General features: G+C 44.6%; 2 protein-coding genes across 12 annotated transcripts in view; one reads left to right on the top strand and one right to left on the bottom strand.

The window, feature by feature from the left end:
* The window catches only part of KCTD10 (potassium channel tetramerization domain containing 10), a 92,107-nt gene extending 85,747 nt beyond the window's left edge, over positions 1–6,360 (bottom strand). Inside the window, exons 1-2 of one of the 3 annotated variants that reach the window (XM_069214752.1) lie at positions 6,341–6,360; positions 2,009–2,222 (exon numbers count right to left, since the gene is read on the bottom strand). In XM_069214752.1, coding sequence (XP_069070853.1) covers positions 2,009–2,216 — 208 coding nt within the window. In that variant the 5' untranslated portion in view covers positions 2,217–2,222; positions 6,341–6,360. Of the gene's footprint in view, positions 1–2,008; positions 2,223–5,810; positions 5,933–6,340 lie in introns of those variants that run through there. The other 2 variants (XM_069214753.1, XM_069214751.1) reach the window with 2 other exon arrangements.
* A 1-nt stretch (position 6,361) lies between these two features.
* Positions 6,362–24,310, top strand: part of UBE3B (ubiquitin protein ligase E3B) — a 342,871-nt gene continuing 324,922 nt past the window's right edge. For 2 of the 9 annotated variants that reach the window (XM_069214749.1, XM_069214743.1), the window contains exon 1: positions 6,445–7,109. Coding sequence is in view for 2 of the 9 variants with exons in the window: in XM_069214750.1 (XP_069070851.1) it covers positions 6,578–6,580 (3 nt within the window). In the remaining 7 variants the exon portion in view is untranslated. Of the gene's footprint in view, positions 7,110–24,310 lie in introns of all 9 variants that reach the window. The other 7 variants (XM_069214750.1, XM_069214746.1, XM_069214747.1 and 4 more) reach the window with 7 other exon arrangements.

Genomic DNA, 24,310 nt, shown 5'->3' with positions numbered 1-24,310 from the left:
TTTTGTTTTTAAACATTATGGTAACAGTGTATGTTACACTGCACTATGTTTTTTTTTTTTTTTTTAAGTTCTTACGTATTTCATTTTATCCTATTGTTTTTGTTCGCTTGCATTTGTGTAAATATTTTAGAAAGGGGGAGATGTGTTGTATCCTAGCAACTCATTGAAGTGTCTGTTTGGAATGTTATTTGGAATGTGATTCTTTGAAGGGTGAACTGGGGAGAAGACAGAGACCACGGAGGAGCTGGGTACTCTCGGTGAAAGCTGGCAGGGATTGTTCTTGTGTACTTAAATAAAGGGAGTTCCTCATCTACGTTTCTAGCGTCTCCCTTTATCATAACAAAAACAAACAATAGTAAGCTGGTAAATTAAAAATCATAGACGAGGATAAAAAGCTGTTGAACCAAAATATGATTTTAGAATGCTGAATTTCATTCCAAGTAAAGAACAAACGAGATACCAGCTCCCAATAAAAATGCAGCTAGTTACAAACAAGCCAGGCAATTTAGGCATTCCACAAATTCCAACATCTGACGATTGTATCAAGGCATAAGGCTGAAAAGATATAAATAATGTTTTTGTTAAAAAAAAATTAAAAAAAGGCCCGGGTAAATCACATGTTTGATACACAACAGTGCTGCCAATACAAATGTGTGCGATCTTCTTTGGGAACACTGCCACTTTGTTTTTTCGAAAAAGTTACAGAATAACTCAAAACTCAAAAACAATAAAGAAATGATGTCATGTTTTCACCACCAGAATTCTCAGAACTATTAACTGCTCACAATAGACGTTCTCTGTGAAATAGGCTAAATGGAATCCTATTAGCTGAAAAGATTACGGTTTTAGGCGACGCCTTCCCTTCCAGCAGAGAAACTCACAAGCATAACTTTAGATGTAGATGTGGTGGAAACAAAATGTGTGTAACTTAGCTGTAGATATGGTCGAAACAAAACTTGTTGTATGCACATTGTGTTTCCTCTGCTACAATTGACTGGATGTCTGTGTACGATGTTCACATACGCTAATTTATACATGCAAATGAAAGGTATACTTCCCTATATATATAGTGAGACCACACATATAATTGCATTTCGTTGACTACAGCGTGGTGCCAACATTAATAACATTATATATATATATTTTTAAAGGTAAAAATGTACTTCATTTCATTGTTATCATGGATCCCTGTTCGTTAGTATATATGCACTGGAACTAACTATTGCTGCACCACTGTTGCTCTGTTTTGCAATTCAATAGGAACTGTTCAAGGTACAATTATTTATTAAAAACTTTAAAAAAAAATGTTGAAAAGGTAAACAAGACATCTTCTCCAAATGCAAGATCAACTACCCCTCTGGCTGTGCGTCGTAAGGAATACCCAGTGGAATTCACAAAACACAAAGACTCAAAATCGCATCCCTTTCACCACTTTAAAATAACCAAACAATATCAGCCACGGCTCCCTTGTAGCCATATATGGATGTTTTTTGTTCTTTACATTTCCGATTGCACATTCTGAATGGTGTGTTGATGCTAAGTTAAAACAATTCCTGCACCATTTTCCCTCTACAACCAGCATTACCAGGTTTGCCATTTAGAGTGTTACGCTTTAGGCACGAAACACCTATGGCATTATTTAAACTTTGGCCGATGTGGGACACATTCTTGTTTGCCCTAGTTAGAACGTATAGGACCTCCATATTCTTTAACTAAACAGACACATAAGCCATATATCAGCAGATGTCTCACATCCGACTAACTCAAATGAATAAGGCCTTGAGAAATCAGTATAGATCATCTAAACATTTGATAGGAACACATTTTGTCATTGCCATATTGTAACATGGCAGCCCGACAGAACCCCAAAGTTAACTTTACAATTTGATTATTGAACAATTTAAAGGCTTATTGCAAATCGTAGGTTTATCCGATTAAAACATTGGTTATTGAATGCTAAACCCGGCAGAAGATATATTATTTTTTTTAACCAAAGATTTTGTTTTACCTTCACTGTCTGTAAGGACCTCCATTCTACCACTGAACATGGCCTTCAGCATCGTGTCCTGTTTGGTCAAGGTCTGCATGGTGGTGTAATAAAGGGCTCCTCCGACATTCAATTTCACATATTTGGAGCTTGGGCTCGAACCTTTAAATGAGGTGGTGCGAGTTGTGGCTGCTGGCACCGCAGTACTCACCACACTTTCTCCCGACATCTCTTCCTATAGGAAAAGGTGAATTTCGTCATCAGTTTGCAAAATTGTGTAGTGGCTATATGAAACAGGTCTTACAATGAGCAGTGATGTACGTCACATGCCAAGCATACTTTCTATGCACAAATAACGTTTGTGAAACTGAAACAGGAAGTAAAACAAGTTCTACTAAATAACGTACAGTGTGCACATAAACAACATATTCAACAAAAAATTTAAAGTCCTAATCTAGATTACAATTAAAAGAAATCTAGACACAATGAAAAGGGTTACTTGCAAAAAGTGTCTTATTTGCATAACATCACAAGATTAAAGCTCAAATTTGAAGAAACAAGCAATGTGATGGTGCAAATATTAAGCCTTATGATTTTTATTTTTGTCTAAACATTGTTCCATTAAAACTGCAATTCATATTAAGAAACCCCTAAGCCAGAAAGTTTACTTTCTCACCTTTCTTAGATGCTGCATATGGTTGCTGTACTTTCAACTTCATTGTACTTTTTTTTTCTCTTTAGCCCTCATCATGAGTGGGTTAGAGTGGTATCCCTTTGGGTGTCTAGTTTTCAAAGATGTACATGTTAGCTATGTTTGCCTAGGAGCCGGCTGAGGTAGGATCCTACCCAGATTGGAAAAAAGGGTCAGTTTTCGGTGGAAAAAATGTGATGCGTCCATGTTGAGTTTTTGGCTGTTTCCTGATGTGCCCACTAGGCCTACCTAAATTTATCAGAAGACTTTTGGGAGCATAGAATAGTATAAAATGTGCTATTCCCAATTGGATTTCTCTGCATTTGTGCCTTACAAATGTAAGCCAGTGTATAAAAAGATGACATTCAAAAAAATATCCTCTAAATCATACACTATATGGGTACCCATAGATTCAGAGATGTGCAAATAACCAATGCTCCTAAACCCCGTATTTTGTGCCCATTTCAGAAATAGATAGGTTTCCTTGATACCCATTTTCACTCTGCATATTTTTCTATATGAATTGGGCTATACCCTCTACTGAAAAGCAACAGTACGGTGCACCTCACTTGTAGGCCCTGGGAACCTTGCGACCATCGGGCCATCGTGACAAAAAGTTACAGATGGAAAATGTCACCAATGCCTGTTTTTTCCTACTTTTTCCAATATTTCTTTGTTTTCAAAAGTTATTTTTCCTTGGGAAAACTGTGAAGGATCTATACACGACCCTTGCTGAATTCTGAATTTGTCTACTTTTCAGAAATCCACAGCTTTTCTGGATCACACATGGATTTCATCACAAACTGGAAGTAAGTTGAGAGTACAAAAAATAGGGAAAATAGGCTATCTCTTACAAAAATGCCAAAACTGTGGTACAGAATTAGGTTTTTTGATTCAGCTCTACATGTTCTTAAAATCTGGGAATATGTTGACTTTAGTACAGCAAAGGATGTTGGGGAAAAATAAAAGACACAAATTTGTAGTGGATACCTTATATGGAAAAATAAGTTATGGAGCCCTAAACCCGAGCTACCCCAAATAGCATAAGGGCTCCGCACTGGGAGGTGGAACGACTCAGCAGTTAAGGGGTCAATATAATGCCTACTTCTAATGAAGTAGCCCCTCTTCTAACAAATCAAATGCCTCGTTCCTTTTAAAGCCAATAATCCAATCTGAATGATAACATGTTTTCCTTCAGATCATCTGTGCTTCTTATGACACAATCAGTGGTGAAATTAGTAAACCAAGGCACTCCTCGCTGGTCCTATTTATTTTTCCTACCCGTCACCCGATCTCACCTCGTCATCCAACCATTTCGATTATTCTGTATCATAAGGTACACTTTCCAGAAAACAACTTAAACCATATGAAAATGCTTATTTAACCTAAAACACTTGAGGTATTTAATTTAAATATCCAAGTCCTTGCCTCTGCACCAAAATAAAGTAACTTGTGCCATCTCATCTAGGATAGCATCAGAGTGCTCAGTTACATACAGAATCAATATTCTGAACTCTCATAGGTCTGGAAAGAAAAAAATATTTAGGATGTGTGTTAAAGCTGGCTACTTCATAAGTGAAGCTATAATACCAATCAAGTCACAGCTCTCTTGTGAAGCTTTACCATACCATGCATCTAATAGTCTATATCAGCAGGTCTTGTCTCACACGGGCACTGCTGGTTTCTTGCAATGGTGGTGTGCTTTACACATGCTCCTGTGTGCCTTAAAGTAGCTAACAGCCAAAAGACATGGCCGTGCTGTACTCTGGTCCTGAAGCTCAACTCCAAGTGCTTTGGTCAGACATTGAGCAGCCATCCCAGACCCAATCATAGGTTCCTACCACTATCTTACTAAAAACCTTAAGCCCTTACAACTATTTTGTATGTAATACAAGGAGCTAAGACGTACATAATGGCAGGTAGGAAAATCAAAGTTATGTAGTATGTTCTGATGGTAGAATGAAGAGAGGCGTGTTAGCCTGTGACGTTCTTATCCAGTAAAGAACAAAAAATGATTTAGCAAATCTAGGAAGCAGACACCATCATATCTTCCATAAGAAACACAAAGCATAACAGTGTGATCCTGATAGCCATCAGCGTACAAACAGCTGAAAAAGGACTATCCTAGCTGCAAATGGAGATAAGAATGCAGACCAAAAGACTAGCTTACCAGCCACTGAAGGTGATGCTGCACCGCCAATCTGCCAGTATAAGAGATAACACAACACATATGTCTACCTTTCATGAAAAGGTAGACCGCCAAATGTAGGACTACTTTAACGTCATACCAGACGATGCTGCAAAACGTAGGCCTGTATTACCTGGTACCAGAGCGAAGTATCCCACCTGCCAACAAGGTAGATACTGCAGAATACAGGACCACTCTAACTACCTTGAAAGGAGACGCCAAAGAACATAAGGAAATCTCATCTGTAATCAACATCAGAACAGTCTACCTGCTTTAGAGATAACAGACATACGTCGCGATGGCTGTCCTGCAATACAGAGATTACAATAAATAACAGATTATACTACACACCTTTGGGTAAAAAACAACGATAATAAGATGTTGCGACCTCCCACTAGAGATAAAATGTTAAGACGAACGACCCTACCTGGATAACATGTGACAACGTGGAATATTACCCTGCCTTTCAACAAAGGAGAACAAACGTGGGGTTACCCTACACAACATCAAAGCTGACCCCGCATAGCTGGCGAGTATGGTGTTCTATCTGCCTGTCATAAGCGAGGCCGGGTAAACAGATCTCTAAATTCCAACATGCTAGAGCAGCTGACGACACTCCTCTGAACATGAGTGATAAAAAATAGCTACAGAAGCCGGCCGTGTATGAGTAGGCTTGTCCTCTATACATCGTACACAGGTTCCTGCAAACTTCCAAAGGCCTCGGTGTGTACCCGCTTAAACTTTTGGAAGTAGTATCTGAGTGCTTAGAGACTACGTTGAGGTGTTAGCGCTCATTACCCAGGATCTCACCACCAGGCTGGGGGCAGTTCGGTTTCAGTGACGAAAGCCTCCTGTCTAGCCTTTCATTCCCCCCCACCCATCCGCCCATCATTGGGGGATCAGGTCTCCCCAAGACAACATATACCATCCAATCCAAATCTTACCATCAAAGCCCCGGGTGAAGCTGCGCCTGAGAAAAGTGGAGGAAACACCCTGTTTCCAGCCAAGGAGCAGGAAGGGCCATAGACATAGACGAGAGACAAATTCTTGTCTACCCTGCTTAACGTGTGACGCCACTAGCGGTGGACCTCGCGCGGCCATGTTGCGCGGGAGCTTGTTCATACGGAAAGTAAATATGTTAACCGTTGATTTAATATACATGGTGTTAGGAACACAGAGGACTTTTTAGTGTTTGTATCAATATGACTGTATTTGTCCGTTTCCAAATATATTTAACTACTTTTGTAATGTTTACATACTTTGATGTTGTTAGGTATTCACGAACGTAGGACTTTGTAATGTATTGGTTAAAATTATTTTAAAACTTTTTTACTTTTCATTACATTTGATAGCTTTTGGACGGGGGAAATTGTCATTTTAGCACGGCCATTAAGTAATTCTGTCTGCAGTAGCTGACGAGCTGCTCTAGTTTCCGTGTTTCATGGTCTGCACGAACTTCCGCCCCTCTGCTTACCTGAGCTCACAGCTAAGTATCATTGGACTTCCGCCACTCGCGGTGCGGCCAGGAAAACAATCCGACGTCATGCAAGTGCCTGCAAACCTTGTAGCAACTAGTACTGACCCAGGCAGTTGAAGTATCATCCGTTTAAGGAGTAGAGAGACATTCTAGGCTGTCACTATGCACGGGCGCCGGATCCACATTTCCCTTCGACTGACGGGATGAGTTGTTGACTTTCAGCCTCTGCTTTAAATGGTGACGACACACTATCTTCTAGACTGTCTTTTCTGGGTGAGACCACCCTTTGCCCTACAACCCTTCCATTTAGAGACTCGCCTTCTGTTACCGCGCCCTGTATTTTGAGCATAATCAACCCCACCCTTCGAGCCCGTTTTGTGTGATCAGCCTTTGTTTCCAAGCCTTTGACTGTTTTTGTGGGGTCATTTTAGAGTGAAATCACGTACTGCCATTTGGCCCATATAATGTATGACATACCAGGCAAGTCATTGACGTTTATTCAGCAACACTATGCATTCTGGGACTCGTAGTTTCATCCTCCACATTTTAAACATGACACCCTAAGTTCCAGCAAACCAAGTGTTCTACTGAAAAGTAGAGTGTATGATGGTATTGTGCACGGCATCAAGCCATTTGGCCGCAAATTAGAAGACAGGGGTGATTGAACTATCCAAATGTAGCGCCATTGGAAACTTTTCAATTTGAGTTGTTAATAGCGATACGATATCCCTCCTGGAAAAAATAATTTGATCGATGTTTTTCAAAGGTAAGTTGAACAATGCTACCTCACTCTGAATACAAGTATCCGTCTTCAACTTTCTAGGTATAAAGGTACATGCGTGGTTTTATACCCTGCTTTCCATTCTAATTATTAAGGGATTACAGTAGACTCATTAATTTTCTCACACGAGTAAACAGTTGCACAGACTTATTGTCAGCAGGGCATCCCCTACACATAGGCTGATCACAGGCAACTGCTGCATGACAGATCAGCCCCTTATCAATGGGCACGTGAATGACTCGGCGCTAGTTCCCCCAGAGATTTCAACAAGGTTGTCCCTTATAAGTCTGATCTTGCTCGTGTTTTGGGTTAAATCTGTAGCATTTGCTGAACTGCAGTATTTCGGCTGTGCTAGGTTAGTGGTGAGTGAGTGTCTGGTCCAGGACACCGGCATGCCCTCCTCAATTTGCAAGCTGCCGAAAGAGATTCTTTCGGAGGGGCACAATGAACAGACATCCATGATAATGGAATAATACTCATGCTGAAAGTGGAAAAATGTAAGTATTGAGTTAATTGGCTTCATGCAAGGTATCGCACAGTTTTTAAATTTAGGGCCCGACTACAACTTTGGAGGAGGGTGTTAATCCGTCCCAAATATGACGGATATCCTGCCCACCTTATTACGAGTTCCATAAAATATAAGGGACTCGTAATACGGCGGTTGGTATATCCGTTACATTTGGGACGGATTAACACCCTCCTCCAAAGTTGTAATCAGGCCCATAGTCTTTGTGTTTTCCGATATAGTGTAAAAAGTTTACGATTTACACACCCTATACAACAGTGTTTCTGTTAGAGTTTACACTCTGATAACCCCTGTTAAGCCATGTCCAGAGGTGTTGTGCGTTGTTTTGTCAATTGTAGTTATGTGTATATTTGTAATTTGATGGCTGTATGCATGATGATTTGCTTTTGGGGATATACCCTTAGTTTCTTATGGCTAAAAGCCAATTAAAAAGTCTGTTGGCTAGATTGATTGATTGGGAACATTTATGTCATATAAAAAGTCTGTTTATTTTGAAAAGTCAAAGGTGAAAAGAGAACTTGTTTATTATGAAAGCATATGTTAAAGTCAGTGGTCCTTTAAGGAAAGATTATTGCTGCACTGCCTTAAAACATGCAGAGATGTTTTGTTACGTAGAATATCACAATTTGCAGTTGTAAGTATGGGTTGGTACAAAACCTGGAAGTTGATTTGCACTTTGATTTTCCGTATTAAGCCTTCTTAGGAGGGGTTGTGCCTTGCTTTCTGAAGTGTAAACTTGTACATATTTGTAATTCTATGAGTGCATGTACGATGGCCGCTCTGTGGAACAGTTTATGCTCAATGCAGTAGGGTTGATTTGATTATAGTTATAAGCCATTGATAAAGTCTATATGCTTGATTGGTTCATTAGTACAAATTATGCCAAGTGCCGTAGATGCGAATTGTTTGTGATGAAAACATAATGACCACGACAATAGGCCTGACTTATTTATTGTGAAAAAAACTTTTGTCACTGCTAATATCCTTGAAGTGTGGGTTGTTAAGGCATTTGTATTGGATTTTATGGTAAGACCGGAGGTTCCTATTATGCTTCTCAAACTTCCTTTTTTTTAGTGAGCAGCAGTCAAGGAACAACTACAATTCCCATGAGGCAAAGGGGAACAGAAGCCAATGGGAAGTAAAAATGTATCGGGATATGAACCAATGAGGACAGGAGACCTGGTACAATCACTATACTTGACTGCGACCAGCCCTCTTTCTTGCTGCTCGTAGTCAAGGATAAGTGTTTTTCTCTTTATTCTACCGTTTATGTCATTGGTGTTGAATAACTATTTAATTCAATTGGTTTTTACTTCTATATTTGCGCTTGTTGTTTTAATTGCCACTGAATTCGCCCATCTTGTATTTGCCGGCCGCTTCTCGCGTCCCTGTTAACCGGTACCTCTCCTACGCCTTTCCTTACGGCATGCAAGCGCCCGTGGCGTTCTATTATCGCCTCGCCGTCTAACGGCCTCACCGTTGCGCGAGTTTTCCTGTCAAACTCGCTCCCTTCACAACGGTCACAGAGCCGGTCCTTTTTCCTTTATTCCTTTGTGGATTTCCTCTCCGTTAGCCGGCCGCTGTCTGAATAATTCTCCGGATATCGTATTTCTCTAGCCTCTCTGCCTCGGCAACGCCCCGTTGGGCGTGTACTATCCTTTTTTCAGCAATAAGACCATTTTCTATTAACCCTTTCTTTTCCACACTGTATTTCTCTGTTACAATGGATAATGATAATTTCCCTGACCACTTCAGCAGTCAGGATGATACTTTTGGCCAAGATTTTGGAAATTTTATCAATGAGGCAGTAGCAAAGGCCATTTCATTTTCTATGGGCAAAATGACAAGAAACCTTGAGTCTTCTGTAAAATCTATGGTTTCAAAATCCCTACTGGCCCATTCTGCGGGGGAAAGCAGAAAATATAAGATTAAGGATTTGACTGCCCAAAAGGCCAAAATTGACATCACCCCTGATGGCGCCAAATTGACTGGTGAAGTCTCTTTGCCCCAGGATGAGGACGAGTCTCCTCCCAGGCCTTTTTTGAAGGAGGGGAAATTAAAGGCCTCCCATGAAAAATGTACTGCCAGAACCAAACATATTTCCAGTGCGCCAAAGAAAATCGTAATATCTCATATTTCTGACACTGATGAAGATATCGGAGACATGGACGACGATCCAGACCTATGGGGCTCCCTCTCCCAGTCCTCTCCTCCCCTTAAAAAAACAAAATTAGATCATTCCAATCCCCTTGCAGCCAAATTAATCCTTGATTCTGACGGTAATCCCATGTTTGACCCTTCCCTCCCACACCTTCTCAATTCCACTGAATGGCTTACCTCCTCCCACGTAGGGGATTACATCGCTTCCCGACTAAGATTACCTTTGGATAAGCCCACTAGAGCCAAATTGAGATCTGAATGCCCCAGACCATCCCTTTGTTCCAACATTACATCCACTCCCTCTATTGACCAACCCCTTCTTACTTTCTTTTCTAAGCTTGGCAAAGATCCCCGCAATGGGGTCGATAAGGCCTGGTCGAGCTGCCAGGATAAACTTTTAGACTTGCTGGGGCCGTTGGCCTGCATTTTTTGATATGGCAGAAATGGCAAAAATTGACAATTCTGATATTGACCCTTCTGAACTCTCACTTTGCATTCAGATACCCTTTTGCCTTTTAGGCAACACAAACGCTGCTATTATGCATGAGAGGAGGAAAGGCCTTTTACTAAAGCTGGATCCAAAACTGGCCAACCTCGCGTCTATTGACCCAGGCATTAAAGCAGACGGACTCCTTTTTGGCGAATCGTTCATCAAAGACTTGGCAAAATTTGTCTCTACCTTCGCCTCCATAGATAAGGCACAACAGTCAATCAAGAAAGTCTTTAACCAACCGGTTTTTGCAAAGGCAGGAGCTGCTTTACCGGCCGTTCATTTCGATCGCAAGGATCCAGAGGCTCCTTCAACTCCGCTCATAACACTTAATCCTACAAACCCCAGTTCTATCCCCAGCATGGCAGAGGCTACCGCGGCCGTGGACAATGTGGTTCCATACATAACTACCAACAAGGTAAGCCACAATTCTGGCCTTCCTCCTGTACGAGGTTATCTTCGCTGGTTTGCAGCAAAATGGCACACTATCACATCCGATCTATGGATTCACAACACAATTCAAGGTTATTCAATAGAGCTTTATTCAACCCCTCATCAAACATTTCGCCCCCCACTTGTTCGTTTCTCTTCAACAATGGCCTCTCTCATCTCGGAAGATATTCAGGTACTTCTTTCCAAACAAGCCATAGAAGTTTCCCATCTGGATCCTTCGGGTTTTCTGAGCACTCTCTTTTTAGTCCAGAAAAAGAACAAGAAATTAAGACCCGTTATCAATCTCAGGCATTTCAATCGCTTCGTCGTATACAGACATAAGAGATATTCTCCTTCCTTGCGATTATATGGTTCGTCTAGACCTTCAGGATGCGTACCTATCTGTCCTGAATTACGTGAACCACAGAAAATACCTCCAATTCCAGTGGCAGAACCACACTTACCAATTTTCGTCCCTTCTGTTCGGCCTTTCATCAGCACCCTGGTGCTTCAGGAAAATAATGAAACCGGTAGCAGCCCACCTCAGATCCATAGGCATCATATTACTAATCTATCTCGACGACATCCTCCTAAACACCAGAACCGCCTTTCTCTTCAATCCCATCTCCAGTCCACATGCTCCCTTCTCTCTCAATTGGGTTTCCTTATCAACAAGGAAAAATCCATCACCATTCCTTCCCAACAAATGGAATTCCTGGGTTTCATAATCAACTCCTCCTCCGCTACTCTGCATCTTCCTCAGCAAAAAGTAAAATCCATAAAATCGGAAATTCTAAAAGTACTACACAGTTCCCAGATTTCTCTCAGATCCCTAGCCAGAATCGTGGGCTTTCTCACCTCTTCAATTCAGGCCATATTTCCCGGTCCTCTCCATTACTGGGCTCTTCAGAGACAAAAAATTCGACATCTCAGACAAGGTCTTTCATACTCGGAAACAATTTATCTGGACCAGGAGTCCCGATTAGAGCTTCAGTGGTGGATAGACCATTTAGATGCCTGGAACGGCAGAACTATCTTTGCATCAGCCTCAGATCTTGTGTTAGAATCTGATGCAAGCCTGACGGGATGGGGCGCCCGTTGTAGCACAATCTCGACTGGAGGTTCATGGTCTTCAGAGGAGTCCAAATTGCATATCAATTATTTAGAGATGCTTGCGGGCTCCTTTGCAATTAAGAGCCTATCAAAAATCAGGGTTCAATGTACCATCCTCCTCCGTATGGACAAAGTCTCGGCTGTCCGCTTCATAAACTGTTTAGGGGGCACCAGGTCAAAACCTCTAGCAGATCTGGCAAAAAGCCTTTGGGATTATTGTCTCCACAACAAAATCTCACTCTGCAAAATACCTACCAGGCTCCCTCAACAAGATTGCGGATTGGCACTCTCGCTTCCTCAAGAATTCCAGCGACTGGAAACTCCATCCTTCGGTTTTTCAATCTCTTCTATACAGATGGGGCCCCTTCAAAATACCTGTTTCTTTCCCGGCAGGATAATTCTGACCTATCCTTAAAAATGCTTTCTGCTAAACTACCTATGTTACTCTGTTTGGTTTCTATCAAACGTTTATCAGATGTGAGAGCTTTAGATATTTCCTCTCGTCAGTTTTCCCCTACTGGTGTTATTTTTTCCATCAATAGACGTACCAAAACCAATCTCCATTCAGTGCTCTACCCTTATTTCCCCAACCAACCTAAGTTATGCGTAGGTCAATGCCTTAAGGTGTATGAAGATGCACAGCCAATCTCAGAACGTCCTTGTGTTCCCACCTCCTTATTTCTTTCCGCAAACCTCACAGGCCAGTTTCCTCAGCTACCCTGGCTAGATGGGTGCGTTGGATAATGTCCTTAGCTGGTATTGACACCTCAACTTTTGGCTGCTCACTCTTCCAGAGAAGCTATGGCTTCCAAAGCTTTTTGGGTGGGTTCTAGACTTGAGGACATTCTGAGATCGGCTGATTGGTCCAATGACAATGTTATTGAACTTTTTACTGTAAACCGGTTCAGACAGCAACTTCTGTCATTATTAACATGCTTTAAACAAGCATAATAGGAGCCTCCGGTCTAGCCATAAAATGTAGATTGTCCTAGTATTCTATAATGGAAAGTCTTAATTTTATTAACCCCTTCGCTGCCAGGCCTTTTCCCCCTCCTGTGCCAGGCCTTTTTTTGCCTATTTGGGGCAGTTCGCGCTTAGGCCCTCATAACTTTTTGTCCACATAAGCTAACCAAGCCAAATTTGCGTCCTTTTTTTCCAACATCCTAGGGATTCTAGAGGTACCCAGACTTTGTGGGTTCCCCTGAAGGAGGCCAAGAAATTGGCCAAAATACAGTGAAAATTTCGTTTTTTTCAAAAAAATTGGAAAAAGTGGCTGCAGAAGGACGCTTGTGGTTTTTCCCCTGAAAATGGCATCAACAAAGGGTTTGCGGTGCTAAACTCAGCAGCTTCCCAGCTTTCAGGAACAGGCAGACTTGAATCAGAAAACCCAATTTTTCAACACAATTTTGGCATTTTACTGGGGCATACCCCATTTGTGCAATTTTTTGTGCTTTCAGCCTCCTTCCAGTCAGTGACAGGAATGGTCATGAAACCAATGCTGGATCCCAGAAACCTAAACATTTCTGAAAAGTAGACAAAATTCTGAATTCAGCAAGGGGTCATTTGTGTAGATCCTACAAGAGTTTCCTACAGAAAATAACAGCTGAAAAAGAAAAATATTGAAATTGAGGTGAAAAAACCATCAATTTTTCTCTACGTTTTACTCTGTAACTTTTCCCTGCAATGTCAGATTATCGAAAGCAATATACCGTTACGTCTGCTGGACTCCTCTGGTTGCGGGGATATATAGGGTTTGTAGGTTCATCAAGAACCCGAGGAACCCAGAGCCAATAAATGAGCTGCACCCTGCAGTGCGTTTTCATTCTATACCGGGTATACAGCAATTCATTTGCTGAAATATAAGGAGTAAAAAATTGCTATCAAGAAAACCTTTGCATTTCCAAAAAGGGCACAAGATAAGGTGTTGAGGAGCAGTGGTTATTTGCACATCTCTGAATTCCGGGGTGACGATAGTAGCACGTGAATTACAGGGAATTTCTCAAATAGATGTCTTTTTTACACACACTCCTATATTTGGAAGGAAAAAATGTAGAGAAAGACAAGGGACAATAGTACTTGTTTTGCTAATCTATGTTCCCCCAAGTCTCCCGATAAAAATGGTACCTCACTTGTGTGGGTAGGCCTAGCACCCGCGACAGGATATGCCCCAAAACACAACGTGGACACATCACAGAAAACAGAGCTGTTTTTAGCAAAGTGACTACCTGTAGATTTTGGCCTCTAGCTCAGCCGCCACCTAGGGAAACCTACCAAACCTGTGCATTTCTGAAAACTAGAGACCTAGGGGAATCCAAGGAGGGGTGACTTGTGTGGCTCGGACCAGGTTCTGTTACCCAGAATCCTTTGCAAACCTCAAAATTTGGCTAAAAAAACACATGTTCCTCACATTTCTGTGGCAGAAAGTTCTGGAATCTGAGAGGAGCCACAAATTTCCTTCCACCCAGCGTTCCCCCACGTCTCCCGAAAAAAATGATACCTCACTTGTGTGGGTAGGCCTAGCGCCCGCGACAGGATATGCCCCAAAACACAACGTGGACATATCACAGAAAACAGAGCTGTTTTTAGCAAAGTGACTACCTGTAGATTTTGGCCTCTAGCTCAGCCGCCACCTAGGGAAACCTACCAAACCTGTGCATTTCTGAAAACTAGAGACCTAGGGGAATCCAAGGAGGGGTGACTTGCGGGGCTCGGACCAGGTTCTGTTACCCAGAATCCTTTGCAAACCTCAAAATTTGGCTAAAAAAACACATGTTCCTCAAATTTCTGTGGCAGAAAGTGCTGGAATCTGAGAGGAGCCACAAATTTCCTTCCACCCAGCGTTCCCCCACGTCTCCCGATAAAAATGATACCTCACTTGTGTGGGTAGGCCTAGCGCCCGCGACAGGATATGCCCCAAAACACAACGTGGACATATCACAGAAAACAGAGCTGTTTTTAGCAAAGTGACTACCTGTAGATTTTAGCCTTTAGCTCAGCCGCCACCTAGGGAAACCTACCAAACCTGTGCATTTCTGAAAACTAGAGACCTAGGGGAATCCAAGGAGGGGTGACTTGCGGGGCTCGGACCAGGTTCTGTTACCCAGAATCCTTTGCAAACCTCAAAATTTGGCTAAAAAAACACATGTTCCTCACATTTCTGTGGCAGAAAGTTCTGGAATCTGAGAGGAGCCACAAATTTCCTTCCACCCAGCGTTCCCCCACGTCTCCCGATAAAAATGATACCTCACTTGTGTGGGTAGGCCTAGCGCCCGCGACAGGATATGCCCCAAAACACAACGTGGACCCATCACAGAAAACAGAGCTGTTTTTAGCAAAGTGACTACCTGGAGATTTTGGCCTCTAGCTCAGCCGCCACCTAGGGAAACCTACCAAACCCGTGCATTTCTGAAAACTAGAGACCTAGGGGAATCCAAGGAGGGGTGACTTGTGTGGCTCGGACCAGGTTCTGTTACCCAGAATCCTTTGCAAACCTCAAAATTTGGCTAAAAAAACACATGTCCCTCACATTTCTGTGGCAGAAAGTTCTGGAATCTGAGAGGAGCTACAAATTTCCTTCCACCCAGCGTTCCCCCAAGTCTCCCGATAAAAATGATACCTCACTTGCGTGGGTAGGCCTAGCGCCGGCAACAGGAAACACCCCAAAGCGCAACGTGGACACATCCTAAATTTTGGAAAAAAACAGAGGTGTTTTTTGCGAAGTGCCTACCTGTAGATTTTGGCCTCTAGCTCAGCCGGCACCTAGGGAAACCTACCAAACCTGTGCATTTCTGAAAACTAGAGACCTAGGGGAATCCAAGGAGGGGTGACTTGCGGGGCTCGGACCAGGTTCTGTTACCCAGAATCCTTTGCAAACCTCAAAATTTGGCTAAAAATACACATGTTACTCACATTTCTGTGTCAGAAAGTTCTGGAATCTGAGAGGAGCCTCAAATTTCCTTCTACCCAGCGTTCCCCCAAGTCTCCCGATAAAAATTATACCTCACTTGCGTGGGTAGGCCTAGCGCCGGCGACAGGAAACACCCCAAAGCGCAACGTGGACACATCCTAAATTTTGGAAAAAAACAGAGGTGTTTTTTGCGAAGTGCCTACCTGTAGATTTTGGCCTCTAGCTCAGCCGGCACCTAGGGAAACCTACCAAACCTGTGCATTTCTGAAAACTAGAAACCTAGGGGAATCCAAGGAGGGGTGACTTGCGGGGCTCGGACCAGGTTCTGTTACCCAGAATCCTTTGCAAACCTCAAAATTTGGCTAAAAAAACACATGTCCCTCACATTTCTGTGGCAGAAAGTTCTGGAATCTGAGAGGAGCTACAAATTTCCTTCCACCCAGCGTTCCCCCAAGTCTCCCGATAAAAATGATACCTCACTTGCGTGGGTAGGCCTAGCGCCGGCGACAGGAAACACCCCAAAGCGCAACGTGGACACATCCTAAATTTTGGAAAAAAACAGAGGTGTTTTTTGCGAAGTGCCTACCTGTAGATTTTGGCCTCTAGCTCAGCCGGCACCTAGGGAAACCTACCAAACCTGTGCATTTCTGAAAACTAGAGACCTAGGGGAATCCAAGGAGGGGTGACTTGCGGGGCTCGGACCAGGTTCTGTTACCCAGAATCCTTTGCAAACCTCAAAATTTGGCTAAAAATACACATGTTACTCACATTTCTGTGGCAGAAAGTTCTGGAATCTGAGAGGAGCCACAAATTTCCTTCTACCCAGCGTTCCCCCAAGTCTCCCGATAAAAATGATACCTCACTTGTGTGGGTAGGACTAGCGCCCACGAAAGGAAAGGGCCCAAAACACAACGTGGACACATCACATTTTTTTATAAAAAGCAGTGCCTACCTGTGGATTTTGGCCTGTAGCTCAGCCGACACCTGAGGAAACCTAGCAAACCAGTGCATTTTTGAAAACTAGAAACCCAGGGGAATCCAAGGTGGGGTGACTTGCGGGGCTCTGACCAGGTTATGTTACCCAGAATCCTTTGCAAACATCAAAATTTGGCCCAAAAAACACTTTTTCCTCTCATTTCGGTGACAGAAAGTTCTGGAATCTGAGAGGAGCCACAAATTTCCTTCCACCCAGCGTTCCCCTAAGTCTCTCGATAAAAATGGTACATCACTTCTGTGGGTAGGCCTAGCGCCCACAAAAGGAAATAGCCCAAACACAACGTGGACACAACATATTTTTTCACAGAAAACAGAGGTGTTTTTTGCAAGGTGCCTACCTGTGGTGTTTGGCCTGTAGCTCAGCCGGCCCCAGGGGGGGGGGGGCAGAAATGCCCTAAAATAAATTTGCCCCCCAACCCCCACCCTCCCCCGCCGGGAGCGACCCTTGCCTACGGGGTCGCTCCCCCTGCGTGACATTGGCACCAAAAAACAAATCCCCGGTGCCTAGTGGTTTCTGCCCCCTTGGGGGCAGGTTGACCTAAACTCAGCCAATCTGCCCCCAAGGGGGGCAGAAATGGGCTAAATACAATTTGTCCCCCAGGGGAGCGACTTTTGCCTGATGGGTCGCTCCCCATCTCTAAAAAAAAAAAAAAAAAACAAAGAAAAAAAAAAAGAAAAAAAAGAAAAATTCCCCTGGCGCCTAGAGGTTTCTGCCCCCCCCCCCGGGGGCAGTTCGGCCTAATAATAGGCCGATCTTTCCCCCGGGGGGGCAGAAATGGCCTAAAATAAATTTGCCCCCCCATCCCCCCCCCGGGAGCGACCCTTGCCTACGGGGTCGCTCCCCCTGCGTGACATTGGCGCCAAAAAACAAATCCCCGGTGCCTAGTGGTTTCTGCCCCCTTGGGGGCAGATTGACCTAAAATTGGCCAATCTGCCCCCAGGGGGGCAGAAATGGTCTAAATACAATTTGCCCCCCCAGGGGAGCGACCCTTGCCTGATGGGTCGCTCCCCATCTCTAAAAAAAGAAACAACAAAAAAAAAACACACAAAAAAAAAATTGCCCTGGCGCCTAGAGTGTTCTGCCCCCCCACCCCCCCCCGGGGGGCAGTTTGGCCTAATAATAGTCCGATCCGTCCCCCGGGGGGCAGAAATGGCCTAAAATAAATTTGCCCCCCCAACCCCCATCCCCCCCCCGGGAGCGACCCTTGCCTACGGGGTCGCTCCCCCTGCGTGACATTGGCGCCAAAAAACAAATACCCGGTGCCTAGTGGTTTCTGCCCCCTTGGGGGCAGATTGACAAAAATTGGCCAATCTGCCCCCAGGGGGGCAGAAATGGTCTAAATACAATTTGTCCCCCCCAGGGGAGCGACCCTTGCCTGATGGGTCGCTCCGCATCTCTAAAAAAAGAAACAACAAAAAAAAAACACGCAAAAAAAAAATTGCCCTGGCGCCTAGAGTGTTCTGCCCCCCCCCCCGGGGGGCAGTTCGGCCTAATAATAGGCCGATCTGTCCCCCGGGGGGGCAGAAATGGCCTAAAATAAATTTGCCCCCCCAACCCCCACCTCCCCCCCCCCCCCGGGAGCGACCCTTGCCTACGGGGTCGCTCCCCCTGCGTGACATTGGTGCCAAAAAACAAATCCCCGGTGCCTAGTGGTTTCTGCCCCCTTGGGGGCAGATTGACCTAAAATTGGCCAATCTGCCCCCAGGGGGGCAGAAATGGTCTAAATACAATTTGCCCCCCCCAGGGGAGCGACCCTTGCCTGATGGGTCGCTCCCCATCTCTAAAAAAAGAAACAACAAAAAAAAAAAACACACAAAAAAAATTGCCCTGGCGCCTAGAGTGTTCTGCCCCCCCCCCGGGGGCAGTTCGGCCTAATAATAGGCCGATCTGTCCCCCGGGGGGGCAGAAATGGCCTAAAATACATTTGCCCCCCCAACCCCCACCCCCCCCCCCCCCCGGGAGCGACCCTTGCCTACGGGGTCGCTCCCCCTGCGTGACATTGGCGCCAAAAAACAAATCCCCGGTGCCTAGTGGTTTCTGCCCCCTTGGGGGCAGATTGACCTAAAATTGGCCAATCTGCCCCCAGGGGGGCAGAAATGGTCTAAATACAATTTGCCCCCCCCAGGGGAGCGACCCTTGCCTGATGGGTCGCTCCCCATCTCTAAAAAAAGAAACAAAAAAAAAAAAACACAAAAAAAAAATTGCCCTGGCGCCTAGAGTGTTCTGCCCCCCCCCCCGGGGGGCAGTTCGGCCTAATAATAGGCCGATCTGTCCCCCGGGGGGGCAGAAATGGCCTAAAATAAATTTGCCCCCCCAACCCCCACCCCCCCAGGAGCGACCCTTGCCTACGGGGTCGCTCCCCCTGTGTGACATTGGCGCCAAAAAACAAATCCCCGGTGCCTAGTGATTTCTGCCCCCTTGGGGGCAGATTGACCTAAAATTGGCCAATCTGCCCCCAGGGGGGCAGAAATGGTCTAAATACAATTTGCCCCCCCAGGGGAGCGACCCTTGCCTGATGGGTCGCTCCCCATCTCTAAAAAAATAAACAAAAAAAAAAAAAAAAAACACACAAAAAAAATTGCCCTGGCGCCTAGAGTGTTCTGCCCCCCCCCCCGGGGGCAGTTCGGCCTAATAATATTCCGATCTGTCCCCCGGGGGGGCAGAAATGGCCTAAAATAAATTTGCCCCCCCAACCACCCCCCCCCCACCCCCCCCCCCGGAGCGACCCTTGCCTACGGGGTCGCTCCCCCTGCGTGCCATTGGCGCCAAAAAACAAATCCCCGGTGCCTAGTGGTTTCTGCCCCCTTGGGGGCAGATTGACCTAAAATTGGCCAATCTGCCCCCAGGGGGGCAGAAATGGTCTAAATACAATTTGCCCCCCCAGGGGAGCGACCCTTGCCTGATGGGTCGCTCCCCATCTCTAAAAAAAGAAACAACAAAAAAAAAACACACAAAAAAAAAATTGCCCTGGCGCCTAGAGTGTTCTGCCCCCCCCCCCCCCGGGGGGCAGTTCGGCCTAATAATAGGCCGATCTGTCCCCCGGGGGGGGCAGAAATGGCCTAAAATAAATTTGCCCCCCCAACCCCCCCCCCGGGAGCGACCCTTGCCTACGGGGTCGCTCCCCCTGCGTGACATTGGTGCCAAAAAACAAATCCCCGGTGCCTAGTGGTTTCTGCCCCCTTGGGGGCAGATTGACCTAAAATTGGCCAATCTGCCCCCAGGGGGGCAGAAATGGTCTAAATACAATTTGCCCCCCCAGGGGAGCGACCCTTGCCTGATGGGTCGCTCCTCATCTCTAAAAAAAGAAACAACAAAAAAAAAACACAAAAAAAAATTTGCCCTGGCGCCTAGAGTGTTCTGCCCCCCCCCCGGGGGCAGTTCGGCCTAATAATAGGCCGATCTGTCCCCCGGGGGGGCAGAAATGGCCTAAAATAAATTTGCCCCCCCACCCCCCCCCCCCGGGAGCGACCCTTGCCTACGGGGTCGCTCCCCCTGCGTGACATTGGCGCCAAAAAACAAATCCCCGGTGCCTAGTGGTTTCTGCCCCCTTGGGGGCAGATTGACCTAAAATTGGCCAATCTGCCCCCAGGGGGGCAGAAATGGTCTAAATACAATTTGCCCCCCCAGGGGAGCGACCCTTGCCTGATGGGTCGCTCCCCATCTCTAAAAAAAGAAACAAAAAGAAAAAAAACACAAAAAAATAATTGCCCTGGCGCCTAGAGTGTTCTGCCCCCCCCCCGGGGGGCAGTTCGGCCTAATAATAGGCCGATCTGCCCGGGGGGGCAGAAATGGCCTAAAATAAATTCCCCTCCCCCCCCAGGGAGCGACCCTTGCCTAAGTGGTCGCTCCCTTTGCGTGAAATTCACGCAAAGAAAAAACTCCCTGGTGTCTAGTGGTTTCTACCCCCCTTGGGGGCAGATTGGCCTCATCAAAATAGGCCAATCTGCCCCCAAGGGGGGCAGAAATGGCCAAAATATAATTTTCCCCCAAGGGGAACGACCCTTGCCTAAGGGGTCGCTCCCCACCTCAATAAAAAAAAGTGGAAAAAAAAAAAAAAAAAAAAGAAATGGTCCCTGGTGCCTAGAGGTTTCTGCCCCCCCTGGGGGCAGAAAAGGCCTTTTCAAAAAAATGCCCCCCCTGGGAGCGACCCTTGCCCAAGGGGTCGCTCCCTTTTGTCTATTTCAATGAAAAAAAAAAAAATCCCTGGTGTCTAGTGGGGTTTCAAAAGCCGGATTGCAAGCAATCCGGCTTTTGAAACCCTCGGAGGGACTTCAAAGGGAAGGAAATACTTTTCCTTCCCTTTGAAGCCCCTCCGGGCCTCCCAAGTGATTGAAAAAGAAATGCTTTTGCATTTCTTTTTCAATCGCGCTGGAAGCAGAGCTTCCAGCGCGACGAGGGAGGCCCCTGTGACACATCAGCGCGCGCGCGCTGACGTCACAGGGGGGGTGGGGGGGGTCGGGGGTGGAAGGGGAAGGTCTTCCCCTTCCATCCCCGACTTGGGGGGGGGGAAGGGGGGTGCACGGGGGGCGCGCTAGCGCGCCCCCAAGTTCCCCTGTGCCATGGACGAGATGATCTCGTCCAAGGCACAGGGGAACTGTAGCCTTGGACGAGATCATCTCGTCCAAGGCACAGAAGAGGTTAAAGGCACGGAGGCGAGTATTATCCCTCCTCAGAGTCTCTCTAACATTTGTTTTTTCTCAACTTTTTTCCATCTCCACAGTATCGTATAATCAACCACAGAATTTAACCTGAATGTCAAGCAGTATCCTCGGAGACACCATCCTTGTTCGATAACCTTCCTCGATGTCAACTTCATCCTCTTCCTGCGCCCCGGATCTCCCCGCACCTTCAGTCCTGGATGAACTTTTCTCAAGAACTGTGTTCTCTCTTATTGGCCGTTACTATTGTTTTTGCTATTCTTCCCCTGTTCGCCCACACAGACTAGCCTTCTCGCATCAAGAAAGAGGGCTGTTGCAGTCAAGTATAGTGATTATACCAGGTCTCCTGTCCCCATTGGTTCATATCCAGATACGTTTTTACCTCCCATTGGCTTCTGTTCCCCTTTGCCTCATGGGAATTGTAGTTGTTCCTTGACTGCTGCTCACTAAAATAAAGCAAGTTTGAGAAGCATAATACTCGCCTCCGTGTCTTTAATAAAATTAAGACTTTCCATCATAGAATACTTGGAAAATCTACATTTTCAATATAATTTAATCAAGAAAATGACACCAAAGTGAAAACAACAACAAAATATATGAGTTTTTAAAGTTTAAAGTTTGAATAAGGCTAATAAGTGCAAAGTGCCAATGAAAGTCAATGGTCGCAGGAGGGTGACTGCAATGGAACATGGGTCTGGTACATCAAACAATTTCATCTTTGTCACAGATCTTACCTTCTAACCTAGTGCTTTAAGTCCCAAACCACCACAGGAGCACACTCCTAAACACATACAATCCAGTGTAAAGCAGCCACTGTACCCACAATAAACGCAGAGACAGAAGTTTAGTAGGGGAAAGAAGGGTCCTTCAGCAACCAGACAGTGGATTATTTCAGAGAGTGAAATAACGTTCTGACAATTGGTCCTTATTATGTGTGACATTCCCAGCAACTCCCAACTGTTTATTGGCATCCTGCTTTCTTCCTTGCAAGTACACACAAGTGTTATAAGTAAATCCTGCAGAGTCAAGCTGGATTTCACACTCAGCAGGATTTGACATTGCAGTGTCAAAACGGATGCCCACAGCCCACCCTTCATATTCTGTGAGGTTCACCGTAGCCATCTCTGCCCATTCAGGTCAGCCGATTATTTGCTCTTGGAAGGCATTTCACATCCATCAAAATGCTAACCACTGTCTGGTAGACGTTGGACAACAAATACAAATTAGCCTCCAGCAACTTCACACAGGAAAAAGGTAACTTTCTAAAAGTTACTTTTACTTAATATTTTTTATAAATCCTACTGCACGATTGAATTGGAATATTCATAACTATAAAAAAATAGTTATTTACATTAATACTTGTTTAGGCTTTTGTTTCTCATCAACTCTCTTAAGAACTGCACATATAGACTAAACAACAAGGATGAGAAATTTGGTCTTTGGGGACCACATATTGTGTGGGAAATAAACCACACAACTCAGTTTTCTTCACCTTGCAGAAATGAGTTAAACTGGCTTATAACAATCTCATTAGTACAAAAGAGTTTCTTTATTCTATGTAGGAGAGTTGGATTGTTGACTGCATCATATGCTACCTGGAGCTCTAGGAGGAATAAAACGTTTTCTTTCTGTAGCATTTGAAGTCCAGTATCTATAATTTGAAAACTGCTCTTTTTTGTCCTGTAGCTGAGTTTGAAGTTCAATAGGTACGCTCCTAGCAAGGTATTTTCCCAACTGAATGTGTCCAGTCAACTAGCTGCTCAGCTCTCACTGGTGTTTGTCAGGAATGAAGTGCCAGTAATTCGGGAAAAGCAATTAATTTTAGAAGGGTTATCTGAAGGTATTTTCATTAGAGATGTGGCCTACGCTATCTGCAGGATCTTTTGGAATTCCTGTAGCGATAGAACTTTATTGATGATTGTGAGCAAGCAAGGATCTAGGTTTCGGATGGTCTACATCAATGCCATAACTGGAGACACCTGTATTGGATCACCATTGTGCACTGCACCCCATTCTTTTTGTTATATTTGTATACTTATTTACAGTTTTATGTAGCCTGATCTAGTGCCAATGGGTGTCATAGTGCTTAACATATGAATAGTTTCAATACATTAGCAAGTTAGGTCCTTCACATTTCATTATGCTGGGAAAAAGTTCATGTTCAATTTACAATCATGCAAAATTGTTTTATTTGAGACATATAATGTATGGGCTATTTTATGGTCCTTCCTAAATTGTCTCCTGCTGTGTGTGCAGATTAGGCAGGAGGTCCACATTGTATGCATGCCATCAAGAGAAGTATATTGCTGTCCAAGCATATAGTCCTCCCTTCGTAAGGCTAAAGCGCCCATCACCATAGAACTATCACCATTTCTGTCCAGGCTCACTTCCTGCACATGTTGCCAGGATCTGAGGCAATCTCAGTGGTTCTAGCCATCTCTGGGAGATATATCTTGAAACAAATTGCTTGTTTTTTATGTTAAGACACCTAGGCTCATTGTGAAAGTTGAGAAGATTGGTTGTGTATTACGGCTTCCAACATGGCAGCTGCCACACAGCCCAGGTTATATTTTCCCATTGAAGTAGGGGGCTTGAGTGTTAAATGGCAAATTGACGAGGCATAGCAGTGTCCATGAAGTAATTTGAAAAGACCAGCTTGATGCAAAGCAAGATTAGAATGGTCCAAAGAATATTATGTATAAACTTGTTATTCAATGAGCACCTTTCTAGAGTTTACAGTGCGTGTTAAATTAAAGTAAAACTGTCAAAAGGGACACCCTTTGAAAGAGCTTTTAAACTTGAGCTATGCTAAAAAAGAATGAACCGCTCCGGTAAAGTCTCAAATTTAAGAACCTTTGGTTAAAGAAAGTCTCCTTTAACAAATGCTTTACATTTTACTTCCC

The sequence above is a fragment of the Pleurodeles waltl genome, chromosome 11, assembly GCF_031143425.1.
Source record: "Pleurodeles waltl isolate 20211129_DDA chromosome 11, aPleWal1.hap1.20221129, whole genome shotgun sequence".
Lineage (NCBI taxonomy): Eukaryota > Metazoa > Chordata > Amphibia > Caudata > Salamandridae > Pleurodeles > Pleurodeles waltl.
This window is presented reverse-complemented; position numbering and strand designations above follow the sequence as displayed.